Below are 20,830 nucleotides of genomic sequence, written 5' to 3' on the forward strand. Positions count from 1 at the left end.
GATACAAGTGATTCATACAGAATCTTGCAGCATCTTTCTTGTACTTTCAAATACATATAGAGTGGTTTGCCCGTTCATGTAGAGTGCAAACTTTTGACTTATAAAGATGGAGTGTCTCATTGTCATAAATTCTTCCGAAGATAGTAAATCGCTATAACTAACCATTTCGAAGTTATTCAAAACGAGCACGTTTTTCGCGTTTTGGACCACTGTGCAACGTCGTCAGCCGATGGGAATTCGCCACAGAATTCAACATCTTCACCGAAAAATGTTCTACCACTCACTGCTACGGCACTCACCACCTAGCGAACTCCAGACCAACCCGCCTCAACGACACTATTATACCTTTTCGGAAGGAACTAGTTATCCACGAAGTCACCCTCGACAGGAAACATACGTTGACACCCAACTTCCGACGAATAAGAAAGAACTGCGAAGGCAGAAAGCGACTGGACCGCACTATCTGTTTCCGTCACCCCAATAATAACCGTAGAACAGCACTTAACATCGGACGATCCCTAACAGTTACGTGTCGAAATCTAGACGGGCTCTCCACTATCCTTGGGCCACTATACCACGGAACGGTGCGGTTAGCCTTCAGACTACCTCCAAGCACCCCTGCCGAAGAAGCCTGCTTTGAGGCTGAAGTACTCCCCTGCCGCTGGGAAGCAGTCAGTGTAGCCCTCAAGCTGGCACTAAACATCCTTGAGAAGACAGCGGGTGACGAATGTTACCTTCACACCATCGCATCCAAAATAGAGAGTTCCCCAACAAGCCCCTCCCATTATATCGAAATAGAGGGAACTCGTCTACCAACAACATCTCAATGTATACACCGACTGCTCTAAGGCGGACGACGGGGTCAGAGCGAGCTCTCCTTCCGTCTTTCCCCTACTGCCGTCCTCCTTTTGGCAATGGCCAAAAGAAGGAAAAACGAACCAACAGTTATTCTCACCGACTCTGTCAGTTTTGAGGGACATCGCATTCGGAACGTCTACCCCTCCCCCCATTGTACAGGCCACCGAGATCCACTGGTTACACTCCTTGGCCACAGCGGTATCAGAGAGAGCATAGATGCCGACCGGCGAGCCCTACACAGCAGATGAGCCCGAGCCGGACTTCCAGACGAAAGAAACAACCGACATCACATCACATCACAAATCTGCACGGATTTACCAACTATTGGTGCAGATCTTGACAGAAGGTCAAGGGATCAGCCGACAGCTGGACCGACCGAGTAACCCTGAAGGAGTAAAGGATCCTCTCCCGACTCCGGGTGGAAGACACTAGAGTGACCCACGCCCAAACAGTCTCCAGGGAACCAATACCGGATTGCGTACCTTGGTGAACACGACTCTTCCTCGAACATCTCCTTTGTAACTGTCGGGAGCTCGAGGACCTCCAGCGATAATATGACCTGGAGGAATCTATACGGAACGTACGGGCCAACGACCTGGTCCGGGAGGGGGTATCCCTCCTATTTCTACAATACGCCGACTAGTATCACCGTATTTAAGGCAATACGACCAAACGTGACCGACTGCCATACTCTCCCGGTTGCTGGAGAGGTTTTCCACGGCCCAGATCAGCCAAAAGCAATCAACTCCACCAACTGTGGGCCTCTGCCACACTCACTTCCGGGTGCAGGGTTCAGCCAAAACCGAACTCTTCGAAGGTATTCAAACAGGAACACCACGACCGCACCATCTATTTATTTATTTATTTCAAGTCGTCAATCAGATGTAGACCGGTTTCTTACAATAATTATTAAACTAACTTAACACTAGTTGAAATTTTGGTTTACTTTAAACTGCTGCTTAAGTTTTGTTTTCGACATAGTGAAGTCAATGCTTTCGCAATGTTTGTTGTAAATATTCATCATTTGGTTTAAAGGGCCAAACTTGGCATAATTAGTGCGATGGCGAATTGTACAAAAGATGCTGCGGTTACGTAGTTGTCGAGAAGGAGCATAAAAATTTAGTTTCGATAAAAGTTCGATTGAATCAATACGATGTGATACAATGTCGTTTACAAATGATACCATAGAAAATTCACGACGATCTTTCAAGGTTTGAATGTCAATTAGCATGCACCGTGCTTCATAAGATGGCAAATGTAGTCCAGTCCAACCTAGTTTACGAAGAGCGAACATCAAAAACTGCTTTTGTACTGATTCTATCCGGTTTGCATGCGTTGCTGAAAAAGGCGACCAAACTATACTACAATATTCTAGTGTTGAACGCACATAGGCTACATATAATGTCTTTATTGTGTAGGGATCTTGGAAATTATAGCTGAAGCGTTTAATAAAACCTAGTGTGCTGTTTGCTTTGTTAATTATTGTGTTATAATGATCTATGAATGTTATTTTGGAATCTATAATAACTCCTAGATCTCTTATTCTGTCACACTTTTCTACTTGTTGATTTCCCAATAAGATTCTATTGTTCTGTATATTATTCTTTCTACTCAATGTTATGGAATTACATTTTTTTACATTCAATTTCAGCAGGCTTTTATTACACCATGTATAAAATATATTTACTTCGTTTTGAAATGTCTGAAAGTCTTCACCATTTCTTATTTCTAGAAATAGTTTCATATCATCAGCATATATAAGAACTTTTACATTTTTTAGAATGAAGGAAATGTCGTTAACAAATAAAATAAAGAATAGCGGGCCCAAATGAGACCCTTGAGGGACTCCTGATGTAACTTGAATTGGGATTGATTTTATCCCTTTAAATCTAACAGCTTGTTCACGATTTGTAAGATATGATTGTACCCATGTAAGAAGTCCTGGCTCAAACCCCATTTTTTCTAATTTAAAAAGTAGCATGGGTATGTCGATGCGATCAAATGCTTTGCTAAAATCTGTATAAAGAGCTTCAACGTGGTTTCCGTTATCCATTGCTGTTAATGTGTAGTTAATGAATTCGAGTAGATTTGTACTTGTAGAACGCCCTTTGAAAAAACCATGTTGCACATGGGTAATTCTGTTCTTGATTTGGTGGAATAAATTTTCATTAACAATCGCCTCGAAAATCTTGGGAATGCACGAGATGATAGCTATTCCACGATAGTTACGCACATCGGATTTTTTACCATTTTTAAAAATTGGAACTAGGAAAGAGCTTTTCCATGTTTTAGGAAAACAACCTGATTCTAGAGACATGTTAAAAAGCCAAAATAAAGGAGCGGTTAGTTCTATTGACAAAGTTTTTAAAAACACCGGTGGAACGCCATCAGGTCCAGGGCTTTTAGAGCTATCCAAGTTTTTTAAGGCATCCATGATTGTATGTACTTTTATCTGTTTAATGTTAATATCTCTTGAAAGTTCTGGGAGGAATGAAAAGTATTCACGCTCTCGATCCTTCTCTGAAAATGTAGTGTAAACTTCCTGGAAGAATGTTGCAAAAAGATTGCAGATTTCCTCTGAGTTATCGCCTACCGTTCCATCAAGATGCATTTCTGTTGGGAAATAATCCGATTTTATTTTAGTTTTTACGTAATTAAAGAAGTTTTTTGGGCAAGTTTTTATATTGCGTTCTGTTCTTGCATTGTACTCTTCAAACGCGATATCAATGGCAAGGTTCAATTGATCGCATAGATTTAAATAATTTGTTAAGTTATCTTCGCTGTTGTATTTTTTGTAGATTTTGTGTGCTTTCTGCTTACGATTTTTTAAATTTTTGATTTCTCTATTAAACCAGATGGGATGTTTTGAGTTATAGTGACGCCTTCTTCTTTTCAATGGTATATCTTCGTGAATGACTTCAAATAATATTTTGTAGAATATGTCTACGGCAGCTTCAACATTTTCTTCATTTCTTAAAATCATTTGCCAGTTTATTGCATTAATTTTTTGCCTCAAGCTTTCATAGTTAGCGGACTCGTAATCAAATACCTCCTCAAATTCACTATCACCAGGTCTGTCGTTAACATGCAAGAATATAGAAAACTCAATGGCTGTATGATAAGCTTCATTCTTCCATAAGGGAGTAAGTGATTCCGTTACACAGAAGTCTTCGTCTATATTCGTCATTAATAAATCTAAATAGCAATGTCGCTGATTTCTTATGTGATTTATTTGATTAAGTCCTAAACTGGCAGATTTATCGCAAATGAACTGCAAAGTTTCATTTTCCCCTACAACAGGAAGTAGGATGCTCTCATTATCAGCATCTGGTATGAAATCAATACCGCGTTGATTGAAATCGCCATATATGTGAACTTTTACGTGCGGGGAAAGACTATTAATAATGCATTCAGCAGCATGATAAAACTTTTCGTAAGTCGTTTTTCGAGCAAAATTTGGAGGAAAATACACCGAAGCGAAAACGTGAGTTTCGTCTTTAACATGTACTTTCACCCACACATGCTCGAATTCTTTTGATTTTATAGTTTTGATAACTTCTGCATTTAGTTTTGCTGAAATCGCAATCAAAGCGCCCCCTCCTGACTTCTTACCAGATACATGACAATCACGGTCATCCCTAAATACATTGTAATTGCTCCCGAAAACTTCTTCACTTCTCACTGTTTCGTCCCAACTAGTCTCAGTTGCTAAAATTACGGAATAATGACAACCTAATATTTTGTTTTGAATCACATTCATCTTAGCTGCACTTTTCATGCGGTTAAAGTTTTGGCAATAGACCAAGATTTCTGTTCTTGACTGAGATTCTCTAGGAGAAGTGTTAGTTGAATGGGAATTAATTAGACCTAGCTCTACCTCTTCTAAATCTTGAATCGCAATATTATTTGTCAATTCATTATTATCTTGCTCTAATGAGCGCGTCGATAGCGGCAAAAACACTGACAGGCGCCAATTCCGGAGGGGTACATAGGTGTGGCAGCAGCTGTTCGATGTGAGGTGCTAGGTTGGTCGGTAGGGCACGGGTTTAAAACATCACCTCTGTGGAATGCAATGGTAGGTCTGAACGAAGTTGAAGGTGGCCTCGAAAAACGTTTCTTTGCCTCAGCCAGTAGCTCTCTATCCAACGGAAGATTGTCGATGTCACGGCGTTTGTTATCGTGGTACGCAAATCTGCTGTGGTTGTAATTACATCCGTTATTTTTGTCGAAAATTGTGTGGTGCTTGTAACCGTGATTCTTGCGACGCTTAGTATTATTATTACTGTTTCGGGTGGTGTCAAGTGCATTAGCGGGCCTCTGTTTATTCCGTTTCTTCTTTATTCTTGCTTTCTCCTCCGCTTTTTGTTGATTGAGACGACGCAATTTACGTGCGTCGTATTCGGACCAATCAGCCTTCCATACCTTAGAGTTGCCAAGGAAACGCCAGCCTGAGTTACTGGCTGCCTCGACGGACATCTCAGCCTCTAAACTAGGGGAGGAATCTGTTGCGGGTGAAGCAGCAGTCTTTTGTTCCAGTGAGTTTACTGCACTAGAAATTTGCTTTAACTCATCGATAATATCATCCGTGAATATTGGGTTTACATAACTCATATTCTGAGCCGAACAGCCGAACATCAATGGGGGCTCTGTTACAACCTCCCGGGGCTGGCGAGACAGGGAGAGATAGCGAGAACTACAACCATGCACACTTTGGGCCCTCCCCCACACCCCCAGGCTCAGCAACGGAACCCGAGGAAACCCCACGCAGGCCATCTGCCACTCTCAACCGGAGCTGCGGAGAAGTTTCTCGCGGTCCACCAACCAGTCCGAACATAGCCAGCCCAGGCAGCTAAAATAAAGTAGACTTAAGATAAATACAATACATTGAAATGCAATTACGATGTTTTAAGGGTGAATGACCCATCGAGGTTAAAGCTCTCTAGTAAACAATCCTCTTCACTTTGGCGCGAATCACAATCGCAATCAATGGCCGAACTAAATCGGGACCCTTCAGCAGCAGATCGTTCATGTGACTTGGCTTTGGCATCCATGACCAAACGGAACTTCTCGGCGCTCACCACGCTAAAGTGAGGCTATTTCCTCAGGCTCCAATTTCCTAGCATATCTTTATCAACATCTTGAATTTTGCTGTAATATCGCTCAAGGAATTCGGGGTTCGAGTCCATTTTCTACTCGAGATCTGGAGTTGACGTAGCGCTTGTGGTTTGCTATCTGGAAAGACAAAGTTGTTGTATTTGTTAACCTAGTCTACCTCAAATCGTTCTTCACGTCGTTTGATCGTGCGGTTCAAGATGATCTCCACCGGCTATTTTCGCCGTCCACCGTCGTCTAACATGGGATACAATCGTTTCTATCGTGTGAGACAACGCCGTATTTTACCGGGACTCGGGAGTAGCGCGATATTTGCAGTTTGGATATTGCTAAGGTTATATCATTTCACTTTCTCCGATGGTCCAGAAACACGGAAAGATAACATCACCGACTGTTCTTCTATGTGACAAATATAATTCGTCCGACGAAAGGAACAATCGACTCCAGCAATCTCATACTATCCGCAACTGCTGAATCCATCATCGGCAGAGACGAATCTTGACCTAAAAATGTAACGAATTCCTCAACTCCTCTCGGACCACGGATCCTAACCTTTTCGACTAGGACCAGTTTTTTTCATGTTTTTGCCATTGACATTGCATCAGAATATATTGGCTCAAATGGCACGAATTTCACAGAACCGTGGTAATTCTTCTTGCAGATTGAAGATTTCTTCTCGAACTTGTAAACAGCGAAACAGTGTTCACCTGTGGGAAATTGTAAGAACTTCGAGTATTTGCGTGTTGGGGAAGGAGATCCAGTTTCGACTCCTGCCGGTCTCATCTTTTTTAACCCTCAAAACGGCAAGCTAAAATTGTGACTTCAAGAAGAATCGCCCAAAAGACCCAATGAAATCAAAAGCCGCTTTTTTGAAGTTTTATCAGTGAGAGAATCGAAAACCCGAAAACGCTCGATCATTTGTTTTTCAAATTACATGTACATTCAAACTAGAGAACTGTAACTACCCGGGCCTCTAAAACCCCTTACCCTTTTGAGGGTTAAGATAATATTCATGAAATCACATTTGCTTCTCGCATGAATGATATACTTCTTCAGAACGAAAAATCATCTTCAAAATTTTCACCCTCGCCTCCTGTGATCTGTTTTTTGTGTTCATTGATAACATTCAATAATCTAGCACCTACGATACCCGAGCCAAAATAGTTGCTCGGGTACCGTAGCTCACTGCCAGTAGAATACTGGAATTCTTGGACAGCAAGCGAGATCCATCGGGAGTACACGAACGTAGGTCAGCCACCGATTGCCCGCGAACACCAAGGTCGTGATCGGGCATGGAATGACCGCGGGCCCAACCTTAACATGATAGCGAAACCAAAGCCAAATCCTACCGCTGATAGTCACCAAGTTCAGCAATCATTGCGACTTTAAGGTGGTCATTTCTGCCTTGCATCGAGAAAATCCACCCACCCTTTCGTACATGTGAGTATAACCCACTGATAGCGATTTACTGGGTTCCCGGTAACTGTAGCATCGATTACAACGAGAAGACTCACTGCGTGGCGGTCAGCTAGAGGAACGCCCGAATTGTTCCGGTACCAAATATTTTGATCCAGTAAAGACAGCCGTTGCTTTCGTGTTATTGGCGCGGTGGAATCAGACACCTCCAGCCCGTCAAAGAACCGACTATGTTACCTCATATCTGAAACGCAAATGCCCTGCATTCACGTGATTACATTTTCAAGTTTTCGGTTGTCCTTATGTAGATGAAACTGTGTTTAACCCATCCTTGCCCATGCTGTTTTCAAACACTTGGCTCCCACAGAACAAGGAACTAGCAAACTGAAAAATGCCATTCAAGGATTTGAACCTGCGGCCGACTATAGTGAGTTTCACAAATAGTGCGATTGCCCGACAAAAATTTGCTGTTTGGTAGAAACCTTACAAAAAGCTGACTTCACACTCACTGGCCGCAAATAGTTCAAAGCAATACAATTATACAGATCACTTACCCGTCAAATAAGCCACACTGTCCGGTGTCACCTCGAACTTATCGCGTTCATGAGGCTTCGCCACAATTCCCAACAACATGGTCAGCACCCGTGAAGTGCGCGAAACCGTCGTCGGCGTCGGATGCCGGAAGCCCTTCAACAGATGACCCACCAGGGCAAAGTGAAAGTTTGATTTGAACGACAGACCGACGGCATGATCGAGCTGCTTAAAGTGCCACTCCAGCGGTTCCCGTGTGGTCATCATAACATCAGCAATGTTTTGCTTGTCGAAAAGTTGCTGCGAGTTGAGGGTGTGCAGGTTTTGCTCCAGCAGAGCCAATCCGGCTGCGTAGAGTGTGGGCTCGTCCAGCTGAAGTACGCTGACAGCTACCCAGAACAGGGCCTTGTGGATGGGTGATTCGGGACGTAACAACGGTTGCAACCGGGTAAGACACATGACTAGAGACTCCAGCAGGATAGTATCGGTGAAGGATTCCAAAGCTTTGACTAGGATTCGGAGCAGCTGTTTGACGTCCTGATCGGTGATGCTTTTTGAGATGCAACCGAACACGATAAGAGCCCGCGGCTGTAAGGCAGGATTGTAGCAGAAAGCGAAGCTTTTAGCCAGTGAGGTCCAGGTTTGTAGCCAATCACACTCCGGGATATCTCGCATGCAAGCTTCCATGATTTCAAGCAGAGCATCCGTAATGACTTCCAGCGATGGGAGTGCTAGCCGTTCACGATCGGGTGGCGGTGCCTGCGAGACACGTTCATTGCCAAGCCAGCGGTCGTTTGGGTGACGACAGGATGAACGGAAAGCCGTGACGGCAGCAGATTTTACTTTGCTGATGCCAAAGAGCAGATAGAATTTAGGCAGGGAGAATTCGTCCAGCGAAAGTCGTAGAACTCGTTGGGTGTCCTCTGAGAAGGACGGTTTGGTGCAGGTACATAGCGAGTGAATAATATTGATGACTAGACCGTGGGTCGATGCACGCATCGAAAGAGATCCGCTGCAAACTAGGAAGGTAACTGTGTGGAACAGGTACGGCAAATGGCGTGCGACGTCCAAACAATTGTTGAAGGACAACATTAGCAGGTAGCGGGCAAGAATCGCGATGTCATCCCACATCATGTGCTGTTCCAGGTACGCTGTAGGCGAATGACAAGTTTTGTCCATCACACGACACAGCCTGCCAATGACTTTTTTCGCAACCAGCTGAACGTTCGCCGAGGCCAGTGCCACAGCCGTATCAGCCATGATTTCTACCTGCGGTGATCCCAGTCCAGAGCTTACTGATTTATGTATGAAGTTATCCAGCACCATATCGATCAGCTCCGTAATCCGTCCGATCGATCCCCAGATCTTTGCTTGAATCGAAGGATACATTTCCTTTTGCTCGATCGTGAGATTGATCAGCTTTTCAAGTATCAAAGCCACTTGCTTCTGCCGTTTGCCCTCGTCGGAGGGTTTACAGAACCGCACCAGATTGGCCAACCAAGGAGTCATGTACTCCAAGCACAAATGCTTCAACTCGATCGTGCTCCGCTGGAAACCTTGGATGCACTCCTCCAGAAATTCTAGCGTGAGGTGTGGTTCATTCGTTGCTAACGTTTCGCTGACAGATTTGATGAAAATCGTATTGTTCGAGGGGATACATAGACCCTGGGTCTCCAAAAGCTGGCCCGCGATCTTTAGGTCGAACGTTGCAGTTAAAGCGCATAGCTGGTTGTAGGCTGCTGTTCGCAGGTTGGGATCCGAGGATCCCAAATTAAGCAGAGCCATATTTAGCAATGTACCCGGAACATCCTTCGGTCGAATCTTCTGATGAACGGTAACCGAATCCGGTTGGCTCAGTTCCCAACGATTACGAATGTGGATAATCGCTTGGACTATGTTGTCGCAGTCGTTGTGGATGAAGCTCAGCTGCGAGCTTTCGTTGGCGATCGACAGTGTGAACTGATTGTCGTCCACCAAACAGACTTCCTCAATTTCAGAGGCGTAGTAAACATCGTTCAGCAGTACGGAGTGTGCCAGGACTTTGGTTTTTTCGGCTGAAGTAATCTGCAGTGCTGTTGGCCCAACCTTTATCGCTACTTTGGTATCTTTGTGACTAAGTTTAAGAGCGTTGTTGAAAACTTTGAGATCTTCGTCGAGGGAAAGAGTTGCACCGGGAAGTTTCTGCTGCTCCGGGTCGATTACGTCGTTAAGTTTTGCCGGCGAGTCCAGGAAGATCAGCTTTCGGCAGCCTTTCAGAGGGGCAAGAATTCGATCGTGAAACTTAGTGTATTCACGAACCCACGAGTTGCAGTTGTAGATGTAGGCAGCATGGAGGTTTTCGTAGGCGACTTCCGGGAGAACATAGAACCATTTTTGTAGAAATTCCGTGCGGAAACGATTGTCCGAGCAGGTGTGCGTAAAATCGATTACCACTTCGAACGGTGAATGGCAAAAGGGTTTCAAGGTCAGGATCACATGGTAGATCAGCAGATCGCCATTGGTTTCGCCGATCTTGTAGCGTCGAGCGATGTAGTAAAACACAGGGTTGCCAGCTTTGCTGGTTCCTGCCTGGTAGAAAATGTTCATCGATTTGAGAGTTTTGAACTCTTCCTTCTCGTGCATTTGATGTTTCACCATAATCTCCTCGAAGTTGGTTGAGGACATGTCGATCGAACTCCAGCGAGCGTAGCTCGAAAACAACAGATGCGAATCAACCGGTTTATGCTCCGGAGGCCCCAGATAGGCCAGTAGGGTTGCCATTTTATCGAACGGTCGCCTCCCAACGGCTTTATGATCACGGCTACTCGACAGATAGTCTCCAATTCGCTCCTGGTGGGACCACAGCAAACGGTGTAAGGCCAACACGTTGGCATCCGAGATGAAACTCATACTGTGGGAAGTCTGATCAACTGTTTCACAGTCCGACGCGATTTTGATGAAAAACCGACGACCGTCCTCGAAGTGTGATCGTAGAAAATCGTTAAAACATAGCATGTGCTGCTCTTTGGAAAATTCCACGTGGTTTGCAATGTTCTGTAAAATTTTAGACATCAGCATGAGACCCCGTTTGGTCTGGGTGGGAACCTGTTTGCCAACGATTCCCAGTTCCTGCGGGGAAACGATCGCCGGATTGATGAAGCGAAGAAAGATGACCGTTCCGACGGCTCCGATGTTGTTCTGCAAAAGGTTGGGAAAACGCTTGCTCAGGACCTGATACAAGCAATGGCACATCGAGCGTAGCTGCGGAGGAAAACGATCGGCGGAGTTGACGATGGCGTCGAAAACTTTTTGGGTGAGGGCGATAAGATTTTTCCGGTTTTCTTCGATGTCTTCGTTGGCTTCCAAACGAGCGGGATCCACCTCAAAACTGGTTACTGGGTCATCCAGTAGCGGTCGGATCAGTGGTTCCAGCAATCCTTGCAGATAACTGGCACCGTAAATCTTGAAACAGAATGCCATGATTTTACTTCCGAGCGAGTTTCCCCGGAACAAGGTTTGCATGCAGTCGGAAACCTCAACTTCCCGGTAGAACATATTCCACAGCAAAGGAGAGAGCAGATGTTTGGCATCGAACAGGGTTACCAGAACGCGAGCAAGTTCATCCATCTGGGAGGTTGTAACGACTGATGCAAGTGCCATGGCAATTGGAAGTTCGCCTTTATCGCTGATCATCGTCACCAACTGAACGAGCTGTTCGAATCGATCTGCCATAACTGACTCTGCTAGTGTATCGAACTCGGTGCCCTGTTGTAGAATTTGCGTCAACACTTCCATGAAAGCAGCCCGTGTTTGCAGATCCGGATTGTATCCAAGATCAATGGAGTGCATCAGTCCGGAATCGATGTTGGCGCTGAGCAGATTAGACATTGCTTGAATGGTAGCGTTTCGCAAAGCCGTCAACTTCCCGGCAGCTACTCGAGGACGTGGTGGAAGTAACGGTGGATTGTTCGTATCCTTATCTGCCTCTGATCCATCAACACAATCGTTCAGGAGATTCATAAACAGCGTAAAGTATTTCAAGAAAAGAGCACTCTTGGCGTCCATCAGGTCACCACGATCGGACTCCTCCGGTTGTAGAGGGAGTCCGCGTAGCAGTGCTGCCACTGCTTCCATACAGGCCTGATCGAGATCGCGTGTTATGATAGTCACATCTCCCGAACTAGGGGGTGCTATCTGATGGGACGTTCCCATGACCCAGTCCGTCAAGTATTCAACCAGCTTGTTCCGAAATTTCATCTCCTGCCGGAACGCCAAATCATCACGTCGTTTCATCATAACTTCAACCAACTGGCAGAGCTTGGTTTTGATGTGAATTGCGTGCACCGTCATGTCTAGATGACGGACATACCTTACGATGGCCAACATTAAGTTTTCGATACTCGTGACTCCCAGATGTTCAGCATTTGAGGGTTGATCATTCTGATCTTTGCTTTGTCGACCGTCCAGCACCGACTTCATAATGTAAATTGTATGTTCGATAAATTGCGTGTTGATATCTGTCACCACGACCTGACCTTGCTGGTCGAAAAACTTTTCCACGATCGCTCGAATCTGATCGAACAGTATCGGATACAGTTGGGCAGACATTTCCTGTCCAACCAGTTCCTTGACGTGTTTCTGTATTTGCGGACCAAACTTCTCATTATTGCAGACCAACAGTCGAAGCAACTGTCCGATGAACTGCGTTACTGGACAATACTGGACGTCCTGACTTCCACCCCCAATTGAGGACACCAAGGTGCCCATTATTGGATGCATCGAACCTCGCCCAGAGCTGGAACTGGACAACGATGTTGTCGACTGCATCAACGAGGGACCACTGACACCAATCGGCAGCATCTGACTTTGCGTCACGCGCTGAAGGCGAGGTTTCTGCAGACAAACACCTCCCAAAGCTAGCAAAAACCAGGTCATGTTTGCCCACTCGGTAATCTGTTCTTCCAGATCGTGTTCCGAGCTCTGATGACTGGCCCGTCTCTTTCCCATGCTCCGGTGAAACACCTCTGCTTGACCTTCCTCGGGTTTACCTTTGGGATAATTTTGTAACAGCTTCGAGGTTACCTCCCAGTTGCGAAACGTTTCCTCCCAAGCCGGCTGAACTCCATTGACGCAGTGTTCGATTTTACGCAACAGCGACATAATATTCTTCTGCAGTGCCGCTCTGCCCTGCGTATGTTCGTAAAAGTTGTACCGGGACTCCACATTCTGCGTGGTAAGTGTGCTGGACGTGTGCGAAAGCTCCTGATACAGATGGTAGTTCGCTAGGATGCACACAACGGTGAGTTCGTCCGAACCGGAACGTATTTCGGCTTCCTCGCAAAGCAAACCAAAGCAGGACAGGGAAACCATAACGGCGTCCAAATCTACCGACCACAGGTACATGAAAAACACCACTTCTAACTTGATGTGTGCCTGCCGGCAGATGGCAATCTGGCTGCCTACATTAGCGTAATCCTTGTGCCGCTGGAGGAATGTGTTTCGACAGATCAGAATCTCACGTAGCCACTTGAGTACGTCAGTGTAGTTTGCGATTTGATGCTGGATCAGCTTCTGCGAGATGGAGAACAGTACTTGGGAACTGACGTCCCAGAATGTGTTGATGGGAGCTTCCGGATTCCATACCTCGATTTTATCCGGAGAATGAAGCGCCAATAGTGCTTCCATAGCTTCCTGCGCCACATCGGGCATCGTTGGTTGATGTACCAGCGAGACAAGTCCGTTGATCAGTTCAAGAGTTGAACTTTGCACTTCATGACCGGCTTTACCAAGACTGTTCAACAAAAGCATCGGATCGGCATGAATCAACCGAACCATCAGTAGCAGCAGAGCTTTATGTGCCGGGCCTTCGTCGGGTCGAGTCAAGCGACTCTGGGCGTCTTTAGATTTGAGTGTCAACGAAGTTATCATTCTCAGCGGAGTATGCGCTATGTAACCCTGCGTTGCTTTGTTCAAAGTGTCTGTAAACAGTGCCCTAAGCTCTCCGGAACGTGCATAAACCAGATCAATCTGTGGCCACCAGGGCAGTCTCGCTTGGGTAACAATTTTCAGCAGTGAACTAACAATCACGAAGTGATACGCAGGCGGTGAGTTCAAACTGAGACAAACTTTCAGAGCTTCGTTGTTGTGCGGCTTAATCCGGAAGCAGGACACCCAGCAATCGATCATCAGATCAATATCCTGGAAGTTATAACCCTGTCCACGGGAGAACGGTTTGGCAGGATTGAACAGCAACGTTTTGAGGTCATTGATAATACTTTGCACTAGCTGGAAAGTGACGTTATTTGAATCGTTGATGTTGATGTATGTGGAAGCCTTGCAAAGCTTTACACACGCGATAGCTGCCGATTCGGTTGACTGTTTAGAGGAGGCATGCGCTCCCAATCCCTTCTTGATCCCTTCCATGAAATGCTTTTTCTTTAGGTGTCTCGGCGAACAGGGAGCACCCGAGTCCGCATTAACAATCTCTTCCAATACCTTCGGACTCAAAACCAGAAGCATGATCTGCAGTGGCCAAACAGCTGACCGAGCTTTCTTGTTCTCTGCGTAAGAGTCCAGAATGTCGAAGAAAGTCTCGCAACCTTTAGACAGCTCATCGTTCGGGTTGCGCTGCAGATCTTCAAACTCTTTCGGGTGAAACTCAATCCAATTCCACAGAGCCTTTTCCAGTGAGTTCAGTAAAATGAAGTGAGCCGACTTTTTCAATGATTTAAATTTCTGAATGGTCTCAGTTAACAATTTCGTAAGCCGATTTACATCCAGATCAATATGCTGAATCAACTCGATGTCACTGTAGTCTGGATTCTCTTCCGAAGATGTACTGAGTTCCTGCAGTCGAGCCGAAATACGATTGAAGACAGCTCCGAAATGATTTTGCGACAGTGCATAGAGAACCTTGGATGCGAGAGCTTTCAGCGAAGTTGCATTCTGGTTGTTTTCGTTTTGAATGTCTACAAGTTAGAATAAAATATATAGAAAAGTTGATAATCGTCAAAAAACACCAAACCCCATACCAATAAACTGACAAATCTCTCTCAATAGTAACTTCACATTCATTGCCTCTTCGAAGCGAGCCGTATCCTTCGATTGACCAGACAGGCAGCGCTCTAGCGTTTCCAGTATAATAATTAACGAATCATAGCAGCACCGTTCCGGTTCGTGTCCTCGGCAGGCCGGTGGCTGGAACTGTAAAATAATGAACTAGAATCAAACGTTGAGAACCGGATGCATGCATGAGCCAGTTCAGCTTTTCCTCTACTTACGATTTCATTCACTCGCTGCAGCATTTTCGTTAGGCCGGAGATGACCAACGAAAACCGATAGCGGGAGATCTGTATCAAACAGGTCATCGTCTGATCGATGCTTAGTCGTGCCTGCGTTCCATGCGGACCGGTTCGATACGGCAGCTAAAATAGGTGAATTTCAAATATTATTTATTACAAACAATTTAAATTAATCGGCCCGGAATGCGCTAAGAGCAAACATTCGCCGAAAGCATCCGTGTAGCCACAAAAACAGATAGACTGATTAAACCCAAGTTTAAACGAATGTAGAATCGATTACGCCGGTGTAGTGCACTGTCAAAATCCAAAATACCATCTATTTTGCACAGCAGCATGTAGAAGCGAAAATGCTATCAATCATTCATTCATGTAGAAAGTTTCTCATTCACAAAAGTCCTTCCATTCATAACACCAGTCCCACCCATCGTGCGTACTACATTGTTAGTAAACAAACGTACCCACCCCCATGAACGAACGCACACCGCCGTGCGTAAAAAGCAAAACAAACCTATCGCTACACCACCCCCTACCAACACATGAAAAACCGGCACTCACACCACCGCACGGCACCGCCCACACACTCCGCCACAAACTCCGACAAGGCCACCGCGACTCGATATCGATCGATCGCGGGATGAAAACTCTGCCGGATGGCAGAATCCCAGCCCAGCTAGGGCTACGCACTGCAAGATGGAATTGCGAGCCACACCAATCGCGCTTACCTGCTCTTCGAAACGGGCCAAAAGTGAGTTAGCCCACTCACCGGGCTTTTGCGTTGCCATTTTCTGCTAGGTTGGTTCCGATTTGGGCTGATTTTTACATGATTTCAGTCTTCGAGGTGGAGCACTGCAAATTTCGTTGCACACACAGCAGAAGAAATTTTCACCTTTTGACAGATCGAGTGGGTGTCACGGGCCGAGTTGCCAGAAATAATTTTTATTTTTCCCACATACGCATTTCCACGTTGAAATCAAACTAAATTTTGATAGCAAAATTCGGAACGAGCCAAAAATAATTTTTAAGAAACGCCAATCGCTACAATAGGTTGGTTCTTGATAACGAAGCAAAGATGTTGATGAAAATTTTATACGAGTCCATCGATTGTAGGGCGAGTAATGCATGAAATAAAGAAGCACCTTCACTAATAGGGCCAAAACAGGTTCTTTATTATATACTCTTGGAGGAAAACCTTTTCCAATCAAGCACAGTAGCCCCATAATTAAATTATAAAGTAATTTATAATTTATTGTACTGCTGATTTTGTAGGCTTTTGCATAAGTTCCGATTCCTTTATTAAAGATTTTATTGGTAATGTAGGTATGTAGGGACCAGTCGAAAACTAATTAAGTAAAACGAGATCATGAATATTGTGATACGGTAATGATTCGTCCTGAATACCCCCTCAATATGTATTGTAACCGCTGGATTATTTGTCCTTATCAATATAAACACTCATAGTAATAGACTCGCGGATGTAAAAACCACAAAACTGGCAACTAGAAAAACAAGCATGTTAAACTGGCATCACCCAAAAATGTGCAAGCTCGAACGTGCTCGACTGTATTCGATCATCTGTTTTTATGAAAATATTTTTTCAGGTGGCTCAATATATGAATCAAAAGAGAAGTTATATGTTTGATACTGAGCAACAAGAAATTGAGAAAAGAAAGAAAAAAATCCAATTTCTTCAGAAACACAAAGTTGATGAAAAAGAGCATAAGTAAAATACTTTTTGTGTAGTTATATTGAACAAAATAAATATCTTCCTAAATAACATTGTGAAATACTAATACGAACACGAAAAATGAAGCCTACTGTGAATAACAAAATATATTTTTTTAAATAAAATCGCAATACTTGTTCTGCTTGTTTGCATTGAATGACGTCATGCTCGTTTGGCTCCGGATTTTGACAGTTCGTTTGGCTCGATAAAAGCACCTTCGCTGGTCTATTACTATGAGTGTCTATACTTATCAAGTGTTACTCGAGAACAGTACTTGTTTTCCGGGTAATATAAATTGTATGACGTACAAAACTTAATAAGCAGTTAACTAATTCTAGCATCAGAATTGAAGTATTGAGAAGAAATACCATTATTATGATATTCCCGAGAAATTATTCCGTATTCAATGGAAATCTGGCATCATTGCATCAAACCGAAGTGTCAACCATGATGCGAGGTAGGATCATCGTTTTCCAGCTTGTCGGAGTAAAAAAACGCACGAAACACAATATTGTATAATTTCAGCGCCTTGAAAATACTTGCGGTGTGCGGTCCCGAATAGAAATGTACAGTAACAAAACCATGATTTTCACTGTGACAGTACAGTAATTTTACAATAATTTACAGTAAGTTTTAGTGTTATGCTACAATACAACAACAATAAACTTTAACGTTTTTACAGTAAAGTTCAATGTAAAATAGACTTTTACAGTGAAAAAGGGGGGTGGTTATGTATCTTAACATCAATTTTTCTCCATTTTTTTCTCGAAAACTAAAATTTAATGTGAATGCGCTGTATCAGTTTTTTGCTGAACAGTGAAATTTATTGTTACATGAAATTTTATTGTAAATCTACTGTGAGAACTTGGCATCGAACAATGTTGAAACAGTAATAACTATAATATTTATTGTTTTATGATTGTTTGTAGGGTAAATGCTATTGTAAAATTCTATCTGGGGTCCGTTATGAAAGTTGCACGTTTAATAAGTATATAACGTAGTACTACTACCTATTGTTGCAAAACAACCGTTTTATTACATGGTTTGCACTTAAATTATGACATGTTCAATCTTTACCAATTGAACATAACCAGCTGGATATTAAGGGCCAAAAAGGAGGAGGTATCCGTAGAGTATTTCGTTTGCTCAGAAGTAATCACTTCGCCTATACGATCCACGGAAGTGTTTGAGAATCTTCAGGTTCACGAAACGTTAGCAAGAGTGAGCTGGCATTTGCACACTCCCTGTCCTAATCGCTTCAGTCGGGTGCCCTAATGACCTCTCCCAGACCTCACTTCTAAATGTTATCACTGATATGATTTAAAAATGGTCGGTGTTGGACTAAGTTGCAAAACATCAAAATATGAGATAATGATAGCACTGGATAAAGAAATTCTTTAGCTACATTCGACTTTTACCAGATTTAAAATATGTGACAATATTACATGGGTGCGTACTAGTTTTTCAGTATGTGGAAGCAGAACATGCAATGAGGCCGGAAACGGAACGACTAGGGTTGCCACCCCTCCGAGTTTGACCGGGAGAGAAGAGATAATTTAAACTATTTTAGTACTAATTTTTTTCAAAATGTTTGAAAAGTGTAAGTAGTGCTATTATCACCTCTAGAGTTAAGAGTTATTTGCTCGACTAACCCTTTTTTCAAGATGCCAAGAAATATTTCGGAATTCGATTGAAAATTTCGATTGATCTTGCGCATCATTTTAGATAAAAAAATATCCCACCGTTTGACTGAAATTTATTATTTTAGGCGCTCAAAATGGTTTAAAAAAAGCTAAATTCCTTCAATTTCACTAAATCACCTCTTTGTTGCTCATGCTTTTACGCAACTGCTGCTTGATAGGATGGCGTTGGTCAAATTCAACCGGCTGGGTCAACATCTAACGATTTCTTCTCGTGTTAACGTTTGCTGCTCCTTTACCGGTCCTTAGATATTGGGTACAGAGTTGGCCTTTGCTTCTTTGCAGGGATCTAACTGGGGCGAAAAACGGGATTATTCGGTCCCTACAAAGAATCTTGGAAGACACCGTAGTGATTCCCTGGCAGTTCTGATATCCTGCTTCTCTGCTCTTCCTGTTAGCTGTGTCGGAGGGCAATGCTCGTTTGGCCTATCCTCCACAGCGAGAGTGGCTGGTGCTCTTGTATTTTTTGCGATTAACCGGGGAAGTGAAATTCTAAACCAAGCTAAACGTACAAAACCGTTACAATTGTGAAAAATTTTCAGCGTAACATGAACGGGTCTGAATAGCGGCGCGCATTATACTTTGCAAATGTGAGTTTATTTTGAAAATATTCCAATCAACACAATGTAGCAAACCCGCCACGACTGTAAGAACAGTGACAATAGTCTAATAAAAATCTATCCCGGCATGCAAAAGGCATACAGAGATGAACAGCAGCAATCATCATTCAGATTGATGCTAATCGTCGACAGGTTTTCAGTGGTGATCTTGCGTGGCTTAATTTTTGCCGGTTGTCACGGTAAAGATAGATACGTCTACCTTTATCAAGGACACATGATAGTGAACTCGGGTGATTCGTAGTTATTCTGCCTAAGCTCGACCCTCATTATCAGAAGGCAAAAATTAAGCCCGCACGATATTAAGCCTGTTCTAATGACCCTGCCACTTCTAGTTTTCCGATCTGTTTACTTCACATCCTTGCTCTCACTTGAGTACTATGGCTCTAAGTTTCATAACTTTCCCTACCCAGTAATCTCTAGCTAATTGAATGTCGTTAAAACGTAAAAAAGAAAATGTGACTAACATAGTCGAAATAAAAAAGGAAGAAAAAAAAATTCCAATCAACCATATATTGATACCCTAACTAGTTTCAGAAGGAATGCATGAGGATATACTTATCACCTTTAACTCATTGGGTAATAAAAAGCGATAAATGTCGAGCAATCGCTTTGATTCCCATTTCTATTTGATTCCAGCTAATACTCATATGTTTCTTGAAGTCTACTAGCAGGTCATTAAAAATCTCCAGGTCGGGGGTAGGCGTAGCGTAGTTGGTAAATCGATTGCCTTGTACACAGCGCACCTGGGTTCGAGTCCCGACCCCGCACATAGGGTTAGAAATTTTCATAAGAGATTTTTCTAACCCGAAGAGGCGAATGACCTTAAGGTTAAAACCTCTATAATCAAAATAAAAAAAAATCTCCGGGTCAAACCCTTGCCAGAGGTGGTGACCCTAGGAACGACGCACAGTGGAGAAGAATTTAATACATGAAACAACAATTATTTTGAAGGTTTTTGCTTACCAAAAAAATATCATTAATTAATAAATTGTGTATTAAAGGGATCTGATTTTTTTCGGATCAATCAATCCTTTCTAAAGTGACATTTTACTTTCCTCGTTGTTGAATTTATATTTTAAGAACAAGTATATGTATATTTTAAATTATAGCCCTAGCCCTGCGTGATGTCCCCCAAGAATGTACAATTTGATAAAAATAATTTAAAATTTTCAAACTGCCCATGATCGCATATTTGTCCCATTTTCTATGGGATTTCCTATCTTTTATGGGACTGATATGCGATCGTGGGCATCAAAGTGGTTTAAAATGCGAAATTGGAAACATTCAGTGGATTTTTTATAACAATTTTAACGAGGAACATTTGGTCTTTTATATGACTTATTTCATTTAACCGTGAACTACCGAAAAATTTACTTGTTCAATTTTGCGTGAACTTTAAAATTTTTATTCCCATATTTAATACGTATGATTCTATGATGCTCGCTAAATATAAGGGTAATTTATTTGAATTATAAATGCACAATGTGATTCTACAAGCCTTCTTTTGCAACCACAATGCCTCAAAACCTAACTTAAATTAATTCATTCCATTCAAAACCTAACTTAAATTAATTCGAATTCATCTCGTCA

At 43.2% G+C, this 20,830-nt stretch overlaps 1 protein-coding gene across 8 annotated transcripts in view; it reads right to left on the minus strand.

Annotated features, from left to right (window-relative positions):
* Positions 1-16,074, minus strand: part of LOC131685217 (neurofibromin) — a 53,678-nt gene extending 37,604 nt beyond the window's left edge. For 7 of the 8 annotated variants that reach the window (XR_009304751.1, XM_058968793.1, XM_058968792.1 and 4 more), the window contains exons 1-4: positions 15,920-16,074; positions 15,177-15,320; positions 14,928-15,114; positions 7,941-14,864 (exon numbers count right to left, since the gene is read on the minus strand). Coding sequence is in view for 7 of the 8 variants with exons in the window: in XM_058968793.1 (XP_058824776.1) it covers positions 7,941-14,864; positions 14,928-15,114; positions 15,177-15,320; positions 15,920-15,979 (7,315 nt within the window). In the remaining variant the exon portion in view is untranslated. The remainder of the gene's footprint in view (positions 1-7,940; positions 14,865-14,927; positions 15,115-15,176; positions 15,321-15,919) is intronic. The other variant, XM_058968789.1, reaches the window with a different exon arrangement.
* Positions 16,075-20,830: the final 4,756 nt, after the last annotated feature.

Source organism: Topomyia yanbarensis, chromosome 2 (genome assembly GCF_030247195.1).
Source record: "Topomyia yanbarensis strain Yona2022 chromosome 2, ASM3024719v1, whole genome shotgun sequence".
NCBI classification, from domain to species: domain Eukaryota; kingdom Metazoa; phylum Arthropoda; class Insecta; order Diptera; family Culicidae; genus Topomyia; species Topomyia yanbarensis.